Source organism: Anolis sagrei, chromosome 3 (assembly GCF_037176765.1).
Source record: "Anolis sagrei isolate rAnoSag1 chromosome 3, rAnoSag1.mat, whole genome shotgun sequence".
In the NCBI taxonomy this organism is placed as follows: domain Eukaryota; kingdom Metazoa; phylum Chordata; class Lepidosauria; order Squamata; family Dactyloidae; genus Anolis; species Anolis sagrei.
Window position 1 is genome coordinate 272,669,362 of NC_090023.1, and position 12,077 is coordinate 272,681,438.

A 12,077-nucleotide genomic window follows, 5' to 3' on the forward strand; every position below is an offset into this window, starting at 1 on the left:
AAGAGCCTGAAAACATGGCTCTTCGAGTTGGCCTTTAACTGAGTGCTATATCTTGGCAATGATGACCGGAATGGACCACGACTATGAGACTGACTATGACCCATGATATGACGAAGCGGATTTTTAGTATAAGTATATGTCAAGTAGTAGTAGCATGTTATGTATTGTTCTGATTACTGTAAATTGTCTTTTCTATGTTGTTGTTCACCGCCACGAGTCGCCCCCTGGGCTGAGAGTGGCGGTAAATAAGTGCAAGTAATAATAAAATAATAATAATAATAAGCCAAAGAGCCGGCATTGTCCATAGTCGCCTCCTAGGTCATGTGGCCAGCATGACTGCATGAAGCACCCTTAACTTCCCACTAGAGCAGTACCTATTGGTCTACTCACATTTGCATGTTTTCAGACTGCTAGGTTAGTTGAAGCTGGGGCTGACACCAGATGCTCACCCCGCTCCCCAGATTCGAGCCACCGACCTTTCGGTCAGCAAGTTCAGAAGGTCAGTGGTTTAACCCACTGTGCCACTGGGGGTTCCATATATATTTATACCTACTGATCTACTCATATTTGCATATTTTCAAACTGCTAGGTTGGAAGAAGCTGAGGCTGACAGCGGAAGCTCATCCCGCTCCCCAGATTTGAACCGCTCCCCAGATTTGGTCAGCAAGTTCAGCAGCTCAGCAGTTTAACCTGCTGCGCCACTGGGAGCTCCATATATATATATATACACCTACTAATCTACTCATATTTGCATGTTTTCTAACTGCTAGGTTGGCAGAAGCTGGGGCTGACAGCAGGAGCTCATCCCTCTCCCTAGATTTGAACCACTGACCTTTTGGTCAGCAAGTTCAGCAGCTCAGCGGCTTAACCCACTGTGCCACTGGGGGCTCCATACACACATACACATATGTGGAAAAATTGCAGAGACATATGGTGAAAGCTTTTGAAGGAATCGGGGAGCGGTGATTGTGCCCTTTTCAATACCAATCCATCTTAAGTGTGGATGAGCAGGCGCTGGGAGAGGAATGGAGGGAGTGGGCTCTGTCAGAGCTGGGGATCCCCCTTCCATTGCTCTGGGGGCTGCAAAACAAGGGCCAAGGAAGTGATTGGTTTTGGGGAAACCTCAACCCTAAGAGGCTGAAATAACACAAGTGAGTCTTGCCCTGCCTCCCCCATTAACATACTTCTCTGGTGAATAGGCCGGCTCCTCAGTCAAAGTTAGACCATTTATGACTGAAGGCAAACCCTCTGCGATCAGCTGGATCAGCTGGATTTTGCCCCTCAAGGAAAGGCGGAAGTCCGTGAGCGGAGCAGTGGGTTTGCATCATTTCTCCCAAGTAGAGCTCAGCAGGAGCACATAGAATCCTAGAGTTGGAAGATGCTGAGTGTGCTGTCGCACGCTGGGCCTGTGCATATGACTGTAGGCAGGACATAAATTCTGTGTGCCCAACGGGACGCCTGGGCTGGCTCAGATTAAAGGCCCTTGGACCTCCCCAAAACAAAGTTCTGTAGAGGCTTAAGTCCAACAAAGTTCTTTAGGAGTACAGAGGAGTACCTGTTTGATGAAAACAAACAGGTACTTTCAAGCTTTCTTCACAGTCTATTGGCTCTTGCAGTCTTGTTCACTGGGAACAGGCACTATCTTCATAACTGTATACTAAGTAATGGGGAAATCCAACACCGCCTGAGCTCTGCAAGTGCAGCATTTTCCCGAATGAAGCAGAGAGTGTTTGAGGACCAGGACATCCGTAGGGATACTAAGGTGCTTGTCTATAAAGCTATTGTCCTCCTAACCCTGCTATATGCCTGTGAGACGTGGACTGTCTACAGACGTCACATGCAGCTCTTGGAACGATTCCATCAGCGCTGCCTCCGGAAAATCCTGCAAATCTCCTGGGAAGACAAGCGGACAAACGTCAGTGTGCTGGAGGAAGCAAAGACCACCAGCATTGAAGCAATGGTCCTCCAACATCAACTCCGCTGGACAGGCCACGTTGTCCGGATGCCTGACCACCGTCTCCCAAAGCAGTTGCTCTACTCCGAACTCAAGAACGGAAAACGGAATGTTGGTGGACAGGAAAAGAGATTTAAAGATGGGCTCAAAGCCAACCTTAAAAACTCTGGCATAGACACTAAGAACTGGGAGGCCCTGGCCCTTGAGCTCTCCAGCTGGAGGTCAGCTGTGACCAGCAGTGCTGCAGAATTCGAGGAGGCACGAGTGGAGGGTGAAAGAGAGAAGCGTGCCAGGAGGAAGGCGCGTCAAGCCAACCCCAACTGGGACCGCCTTCCACCTGGAAACCAATGCCCTCACTGCGGAAGAAGATGCAGAGCAAGAATAGGGCTCCACAGCCACATGCGGACCCACAAGGAAACCCATGATGGAAGACCATCTTACTCGTCCAACGAGGGATCGCCTAACAACTAACATACTAAGTAATGGGGAAATCCTTAACTGGGCAGTCTGAACTTGCCTCTGTTGGCGTGGAGTCCCTGCACCCGGTACCAACTGCGTCTGGCTTCCGCGAGCGACCCTTACCAAGCAGAGCTTTGTAGACTTCCAGGGGAAAAGAAGGAGTTCAGGTTTCGGTGATAGCTGGCTGAAGTCCCTCATAAAGGAGCTGTAAGGCTGCAAAATCCTCAGCCAAGCTGTGGGCCTTTTCTTCCCGGCCAAGCTGTAGGGCTGTATAACCCCGGCCAAGCTGTAGAAGACGAAGCTTTCTACAGGAGCTCCTTGTTTTATGTCCTGTGCGAAAGGCTTCTCTGTGAGAACTGACTCAAAAAGGCTCCTATTCCCTGCAAAACTCAAAAATTGCAAAACGGGACCAGGGAACCTAACGATAATTGACAGGTGGCTTGCCCTATAATTGCAAACTATAACAGGAAGCCAACCTGCTGCAAAATCCCAAGCCTAGGATTGCAAACAAACATTTAATGCAAAGCAAACAGAATTGGAGTTCCTGGTACAGATGTACCAGCACACTGAGCTTGTTGACCAAAAGGTCACAGGTTCAAATCCAGGGAGCAGCATGAGCTTCAGCTATCAGCCCCAGCTTCTGCCAACCTAGCAGTTCTCTGTCCTGCTTTGGTCAGGCCTCCCTTGGAATCCTAACTTTGCACCGCATTCTGGGCAAAACAATTCAAGACATGGATATGGCCGAGAAGGTGTCCAGAGGAGGGAGACAGAAAGGGTCTAAGGTTTGGAAACGATGCATCCCTCCAAGGAGCAGCTTAGGAAGCTGGGGATGTTTAGCTTGGAAAAGAGAAGGCTGAGAGAATGACAGATGAGAACCAGGTCTAAATATTTGGAAGGAGTTCCCATTGAGGAGAAAAGAGAAAAATTGTTTTTAATACTTTGGAGACTGGGACACAATGAAGAAATGGATTCTGGACCTGGAAAAGATATTCCACCTCAACATTAGGAAGCACTTATGATGGTTGCAGCTGCTCAAACGTGGCATTTGTTTTTACCTGGGAATCCAGTGGAGTGGCCTACCTTCTCTGGAGGCTTTAAAGCGGAGGCTCGATGGCCATCTGTCAGGAGGGCTTGGATGGTGCATTTTGGCATGGCAGAAAGATGTTGAACTAGACAGCCCTTGGGGTGTCTTCTAATTTTAGGATTCTACCACTCCAAGATAAGACACCCAGAAAGTGGATGTAGTCCTTCTTTGTGACGGCGCAAGTGGTGCCACCTATATGTAGAACTGTAAGTTGCAAGATTTGAACTGTTGTATCATGCCAGATTTTGCCTTTTTACCCTGTAAATATATAGTTGGATTAATTGGTTATTTATAGCTGTCAATCAATGTTGTTTGCACCAGTTATGTTGCTCCCTCAGCTCAATTGTTTGGTCTCACCTCTTCCTAGAGAGCAGGGCAGAGTTTCCTTCCATTCTACCATCAAACTTTCTATCAGATAGACGTGAGAAAGAGACTTGGCTCTAAAGCCCTTAATTAAGTTCCCTCTCATCACCAATTCTAAGGTTTTTACCCTTGGGACTCATACTTCATGTCCAGATTGCCTTGGACAACGTTGAGGAGTCCCAAGTGCCTTCAAACCGGTCCTTTGGCATCAAAAGGAAGACTCTGTGCTTTCAACATAGGCCATTGGACTGGGGGTTGTGTTTGTTCCAACCTTCACAACCATTGAGAAAGAGGGACCTGGAAAAAATACTGGAAGGGTTTGGTGGGCGTTGACCTTGAGTTTTGGAGTTGTAGTTCACCTACGTCCAGACAGCACTGTAGACTCAAACAATGATGGATCTGGACCAAACTTGGTACAAATACTCAATATGCCCAAATGTGAACCCTGGTGGAGTTTGGGGAAAATAGACCTTGTCATTTGGGAGTTGTAGTTGCTGGGATTAACAGTTCACCTACAATCAAAGAGCATTCTGAACCCCACCAACGACAAAATCGGGCCAAACTTCCCACAGAGAACCCCCATGACCAACAGAAACTACTGTGTTTTCCTGGTGGTCTTTGGTGACCCCTCTGACACCCCCTCGTGACTCACCCAGGGGTCCTGACCCCCAGGTTGAGAAACACCCAGGATCTTCTTTACAGAACAAATGGGAAAGCCTGCCCAGAAATGGCAACTGGCATTGCAAAAGATGGAGGGATCACCGTGATGGCACCCCACCCTTCATGACATACCCAAATAACATCCAGCTACAGTGACATATATAAATCAAACATTTAGGACATGCTTACTAATAGAGCTAATAGTAGTAAATGGCTAGAACAATCGTCCTAGATCTCAATGGTCTTTTTTTCTTTATGGAGCAAACACATTCAACAGTTTACAGAGCTAGGTCAGTCCAGTTTTTATGAGCACTGCTTGGCTTCAGGACTCAATGATATGAGTCAAGATTTCCAGACCATAATGCCACATACCATTGGCCAGTTTTTCGCAACCTGGGGGCTGGGACCCCTGAGGGGGTCGCGAGGGGGTGTCAGAGGGGTCGCCAAAGACCATAAGAAAACAGGGACATCTAATTACCTCTCAACAAAAGTTTGCTCCAGGCACTGTCAGGCCATTATATGCTAATCAAGGAGGTCAGTTGAAACATTCCCACCTAGCTCCAGCAGGCAAGAGTCCTTTGTCCCACCCTGGTTATTCCACAGATATATAAACCCTTTTTCCTAGTTCCAACAGAACTCACTACGTCTGAGGATGCTTGCCATAGATCCAGGCAAAATGTCAGGAGAGAATGCCTCTAGACCATGGCCATACAGCTTACAACAACCCAATCAGTCTCTTTATCTTCCTGGTGATCTTGTATCGCCCTCGCTATCTTATCTTAACGAAGGCGTTGATAAGCAACAGGTTGCATGGTTAGTTAATGAATGAAAAGGCAACCAACCCATCAGCTCAAAATGCATCCCTTGAAGAGTCCTGTGAACAGACCACTTCCACACTATCTCTAGATCTCAGAATCCGATGCCAGATTATCTGCTTATCCCAGATTATTTGGCAGTGGAGACTCGTAAAGCAGATAATCTGGGGTCAGATCTTGGGATATAGAGCAGTGTAGAAGGGCCCTCAGTGTATGTAGTTCCCACTAAAGCCACTTTTCTTGACCCTGCTTTCCGTGAAAGCCAGCCCAACTTCTCTGCCAGGTCTAGGGCTGAATTTTCCACATCTTAAGCAAACAGGGAGGAAAGGATATAGGGTCCTAGAAAAGGCAATGCTTCAAGTCGTCTCCGGTTGCTTCAGCCACTGCCAGAAGGGACAGAGAGTTTCATCTACGCTGACGATCGTGCCATTACTGCTCAAGCAGGGAGCTTTGAGATGGTAGAACAGAAGCTCTCCGAAGCTCTAGGTGCTCTCACTGCCTATTACAGGGAAAACCATCTGATCCCTAATCCATCTAAAACACAGACATGCGCCTTTCACCTTAAGAACACACAAGCATCCCGAGCTCTGAAGATCATATGGGAAGGAATCCCACTGGAGCATTGCAGCGCACCCAAATCCCTGGGAGTCACTCTGGACCGTGCTCTGACCTACAAGAAGCACTGCCTGAACATCAAACAAAAAGTGGGCGCTAGAAACAACATCATACGAAAGCTGACTGGCACAACCTGGGGATCACAACCAGACACAGTGAAGACATCTGCCCTTGCGCTATGCTACTCTGCTGCTGAGTATGCATGCCCAGTGTGGAACACATCTCATCACACTAAAACAGTGGATGTGGCTCTTAATGAGACATGCCGCATTATCACGGGGTGTCTGCGCCCCACACCACTGGAGAAATTACACTGCTTAGCCGGTATTGCACCACCTGACATCCGCCGGGAAGTAGCAGCCAATAGTGAAAGGACCAAGGCAGAGACATCTCCAGCTCATCCCCTGTTTGGGTATCAGCCAGCACGTCAACGACTTAAATCAAGACATAGTTTTCTTAGAACTACAGAGAAACTCGCTGGAACACCCCAGCAAGCGAGAGTCCAAAAGTGGCAGGCCCAAACCCAGCACCTCAATCCATGGGTGATACCAGATGAGAGACTCCCCCCTGGGCACACAGAAGACTGGGCGACTTGGAAGGCGCTGAACAGATTGCGCTCTGGCACCACGAGATGCAGAGCCAATCTTAAGAAATGGGGCCACAGGGTGGAATCCTCGGCATGCGAGTGCGGAGAAGAACAAACCACAGACCACCTGCCGCAATGCACCCTGAGCCCTGCCACATGCACGATGGAGGACCTTCTTGCGGCAACCCCAGAGGCACTCCAAGTGGCCAGATACTGGTCAAAGGACATTTAACCAAATACCAAATTTACAAAATCTGTGTGGTTTTTTTTTTCTTTTTCTTTTTAATCTCTGTGTTTGTTTTGCTCTGTTAGAATTGTAAAACAATGGTTGCTGATGACACGATAAATATAGAAAAGGCAATGTTTTGTCAAAGCTGTAGGTCTGAGCCACGTCCTTCTCAGGAAAGTAGACTTTCTAATGTCCTTGGGTTCCTTGAGAGACATGGAAAGCCTTCTGCTAATCAATTGCAGTGCTTGGTTGTGGTAGGTTTTTCCAGGCTATATGGCCATGTTCTAGAAGCATTCTCTCCTGACGTTTCGCCTGCATCTATGGCAAGCATCCTCAGAGGTAGTGAGGTCTGTTGGAACTAGGAAAAAAGGGTTTATATATCTGTGGAATGACCAAGGTGGGGCAAAGGACTCTTGTCTGCTTGTCTGTATTAAAAAAAACTCTAAAATTACAACAGCAAAGCAACAGAGAGGAAACAAACAAGGACATCTAATCACCTCTCAACAAAAGTTTGCTCTAAGCACTGTCAGGCCATTATATGCTAATCAAGGTGGTCAGTTGTAACATTCACACCTAGCTCCAGCAGACAAGAGTCCTTTGTCCCACCCTGGTCATTCCACAGATATATAAACCAATTTTCCTAGTTCCAACAGACCTCACTACCTCTGAGGATGCTTGCCATAGTTGCAGGCGAAACGTCAGGAGAGAATGCCTCTAGACCATGGCCATATAGCCCAAAAAAACCTACAACAACCCAGTGATTCCAGCCATGAAAGCCTTCGACAATAAATTGCAATGCTTGCCTCTTCCATCTTGAGTAGCCAGGTGGACCACAGAGACTATTGGAAAGGGGAAGGAGAGGAAAGAGAAAATGGAAAAGGCATACTGAAATGACTTCCTTGATTGCATAGGCTTTACTGGAAAGTGACTGGAAAGTGAGGTCCAAAGGAATCATCACTTTCTGGGTTGGAGACCTTTCCTCGACCACAGTTGGAGCTGGAGTGGTCATAGAATCATAGAATCCAAGAGTTGGAAGAGACCTCATGGGCCATCCAGTCCAACCCCATTCTGCCAAGAAGCAGGAATATTGCATTCAAAGCACCCCTGGCAGATGGCCATCCAGCCTCTGCTTAAAAGCTTCCAAAGAAGGAGCCTCCACTGCACTCCGGGGCAGAGAGTTCCACTGCTGAACGGCTCTCACAGTCAGGAAGTTCTTCCTCGTGTTCAGATGGAATCTCCTCTCTTGTAGTTTGAAGCCATTGTTCCATTGCGTCCTAGTCTCCAGGGAAGCAGAAAACAAGCTTGCTCCCTCCTCCCTGTGGCTTCCTCTCACATATTTAGACATGGCTATCATATCTCCTCTCAGCCTTCTCTTCTTCAGGCTAAACATGCCCAGTTCCCTAAGCCGCTCCTCATAGGACTTGTTCTCCAGACCCTTGATCATTTTAGTCGCCCTCCTCGTAGGCCGGCGACTAAAACTTCCGTAGGTCAACCCAATCTTGTTCCTTTCTCAGATTCCTCCACTTCCTGTGACTTCTCCTGCTCCTTTGAGGTGGACTTCTGCTCCTGGATGCAGTCAGACACTGATAGCTTTGACTGGACACGGCACAAGGGGCCTACCTCCTCCTCCACCACAGGACCATCATTTGACCACACCACAGGAGGTAAGCCATGAAGGGTGGGACTAATGGATCTGTCCCTCTTTGCTCAAGCCAGAAATGAGAACCCTTCCCTTCCAACCAGCTGTTCCCCTCATTCTGCTGAAGGTCCCTTGTGCTGACGGCATCTTCTCCTTTCCAGAGGGCTACTTCATCTACCTGCAGAGCAATGAGGCCAACCCAGGAGATGTGGCCCACCTGGTCAGCCCCACCTGCACCTCCGATGGACCCCGTTGCTTCAGCTTCTGGTACCACATGTATGGCGTGGCCCGCACCATGGCCCTCTATGTTTACGTGGTCCTTGATGGAGGAGCTCCTGAGATGGTCTGGTCCGAGACGGGGAACCAGGGCAACCGGTGGAAGAAAGCAGAAATCTCCATCACTCACACAGGAAGGCTGCAGGTAATGGAGGAGGTCTGTTCCAGGCTTGGTCAGAAATGCAGTTTTGACTGTATGTGGAACTCACTGGAGAACTTACCTTTCCTTAGATGATCCTGGAAGGCATGCGGGGAGAAGACTTCCGTAGTGACGTGGCTGTGGACGACATTTACGTGACAGACGGATACTGCCCAGGTGAGACACTTTAGAAGAGATCCTTCAGAGTTGTAAATGGTGCTTCCCTTCAGTAGAGTGAGCATGACCTCAAATTTTTCCAGCTCCTAGACTACTTTTATGGTGATGACTAGTGGCAAGAGGGACATCTAGCTGTTTATAATACAGAGTTGGAGGCTTTCTTTGAAATATACCTGTGTCTCTTTATTTGCCAACATTTTCTGTGAAATTAAGGGTATCTTGTTCACAAGTGTTCTGTTGCATGCTGGGCCTGTAAAGAATTTCCTCTAGAACAGGATGTGCAACCTTTGCCCAGCGGGAAGCCAGGGGGCCCAAGGAGAAGTTCTCAGAGGTTTTCCACCACAAATGATCAGCAAAAGTGCAAAGAGAGATGGGGATTTGGGCCAAAAAATGCATCTCTCCGTTTTCCCAGCCGCAGCAAGGCATTGCATTTGGGTCCCCTTCCTCTTCACCCGGCTGAGAATGGCACGCACCACCGCTTAGCTGGCAGAGATTACAAACACCTTGCAGCCATCGCAGTTTACGTCTCACTTTGGGCTTGGCGGAGCGGAAAATCCAGAGCGGGAGGCTGGTCTGCGGTGGAAGAAGACAGAGAGGAAGCCTGAAGGGATGGATTGGAGGGAACATCTATTAAGGGTTGCCAAGTGGGACATGAAGACATCTCCCCTTTGACAGAAGCTTCTCCCATTCAATAGGTTCCCCGGTCAGGCAAGGACATGTTTTAAGCCAGTGTTTGACTATGGCTCTGGAGACCCAGACCTGAATCCTTCCTCAGCCAAGGAAAACACGGGGAGAACTTGGGCAAGTGACCACTCTCTCAGCTCCAGAGGAAAACAGAGGCAAACCTCCTCTGACCCAAGAAGAGCATGGGATAAGAGTCATCAGAAGAGACTTGCAAACACAGAACTCCAGTATTTACATTGTACAACAACAACAACAACAACATCTTGCTGCAGGTTTTTCAGGTTGTATGACATGTTCCAGGAGGCAGCAGCATTCTCTCCTAAAGTTTCACCTGCATCTCTGCCTGGCATCTTCAGCCTCTGCAACCCAGTGATTCCAGCCATGAAAGCATTCGACAACATATAATAACAACATTGTTCTGTTGTGCGCTGGGCCTGTAAAGAATTTCCTTTAAGACAGGACGTGCAACCTTTGCCCAGCGGGAAGCCGGGGGGGGGGGGGCAAGGAGAAGTTCTCAGAGGTTTTCCACCACAAATGACCTTTAGATGGCTTGTGAAGTATAACAAAGTCTTTTATTAATGAAATTTCTCTTGTCTTCAGTAAAGCTAAACAAATGCTTCCAAGCTTTGTGCAACTGGTGACTTCCTTGCCCACGAAGGACAGGCAACTGTCTTCAATAACTTCTTTACTTTAAAGGAAAATCCCCTTTTTAACTTCTCCCAGTCTGACTGTAATCTAACCCTTACTGATGTGGGCTCTGCTACTGGGTCGAACTGCGTCTCGAAGCACCAAGTGGACCTACCAGTAAAGGCTTAGATGTTCTCCAGGTGGAGTTCTTTGGTCCTTAGGGCTGTTTTCCTGGAAATCTTTGGAGACTCTTAGGACTGTTTTCCCCCGGAAAGTCTTAAGGGTTGAAGCTTTTGTACAGGGGAAGCTTGCACATGTCCTGTACATTAGCTTTCCTTGCTGAGACTAACTATTGTGTTTTCCAATGTATTCCTGATAGCTCAACGGACTTGCAAGGAAGGCTAATTCCTACGGGTCTTTGATGTGCCTTTGCTTTCGTTTGCAACTAGTCTTGTTGTGCTGGCTCCCTTCCCTTCCCAATTGGCCTGAGCAAGGGGCGGAACCGAAACTTAACAATGATGGACAGGTGACTTGCCCTATGACTTCAACCAAAGGAAGCCATCTATCTGCAGAATCCCAGGAACCTTGGACTGCAAACAAACATTTAAGACAAAGCAGATAAAGTTGTAGCTCCTGGTACAGCCATACCAGCACAACAAGACTAATTGCAAACGAAAGCAAAGGCACATCAAAGACCCGTAGGAATTAGCCTTCCTTGCAAGTCCGTTGAGGTATCAGGAATACATTGGAAAACACAAGAATATTTTGTGCTTGGGGGTGTGCTTTGGAATGCCAATTATTGATAGTGTCATGACTTACTTTTCAATAACTTCAAAGCATAGGTTCTTATTATTGCAATTTCCAGTGTGGGAGGGTATATCGGATTACAGAAAAACATTTAGACATAGAATGACATTGGACATACAGACAGACAGATTCTATGCAACTACATTGGATTTACAATTATATTGGTTAACAAGCAGCCAAAGGGGAATTACATTTTCACTCAGCATTCACACACATGTACAAGCATTCATCCACATGCATCCAAATATTCTGCCTCCTTGGAGAAGCACCTGTTAGGCCAGACCCTGCTTTCCTGCAGCCTGTCAAGGCAAGGTTTCATAACACCAAAACTACAAAACACCGAAATGCCAAAACTTCTTTCCCTAAGCACAATGCCAAAGACTAGATATGTGCTTTCCATACAGCAGAACCTGACTCCATGCACAAAATCTAAGACTCCAAAGGTGCACTTCTTTCTCTTTCCTTGAGAAAGAAGCCCCAAAGTGACAGACTGCTCCCGTGCAAATCTGCCACTCTCTATAGGTACACTATCTCTCTCCTTCCCATGGAGCAGGGCATAGCGGGTGGAACAGACTCCTCAGGTCTGCCACACTTTGAGCATTATTAGACTGAGTCTTTTATAGGAATATTCTGCTGATGTTGTCCCAAAGTTGTAAGTTAATGATAGATGTCTTCGATCCTGGCTCCATCTCAGTTTCCTGGCCAGATGTTGACTCTTCTTGATTGGTGTTGGCACCAATGAAGAAGACAGGTTAAACACCAATAACCCACTTATAAAGATAACATAATGAATAAGTCCAACAAATAGGTAAATTGTGAAACTTAGACTGTTCAATTCACAGTAGTCACAAAATTAAGCAATATGAAATAAGTTCTATACAGTCTTTTAGTGATGTCGTTGTAAGTATTTCTAAATGCATTCTATTTCATTATGTTCAACCTATACAATTGTAAAATGTATTT

The 12,077-nt window shown here is 47.2% G+C and overlaps 1 protein-coding gene across 1 annotated transcript in view; it reads left to right on the plus strand.

Moving 5' to 3' along the window:
- LOC137096601 (IgGFc-binding protein-like) overlaps positions 1-12,077 on the plus strand; it is a 154,383-nt gene that overhangs the window by 16,007 nt on the left and 126,299 nt on the right. The window contains exons 6-8 of the mRNA XM_067466288.1: positions 8,280-8,429; positions 8,566-8,825; positions 8,912-8,996. Coding sequence (XP_067322389.1) covers positions 8,280-8,429; positions 8,566-8,825; positions 8,912-8,996 — 495 coding nt within the window. The remainder of the gene's footprint in view (positions 1-8,279; positions 8,430-8,565; positions 8,826-8,911; positions 8,997-12,077) is intronic.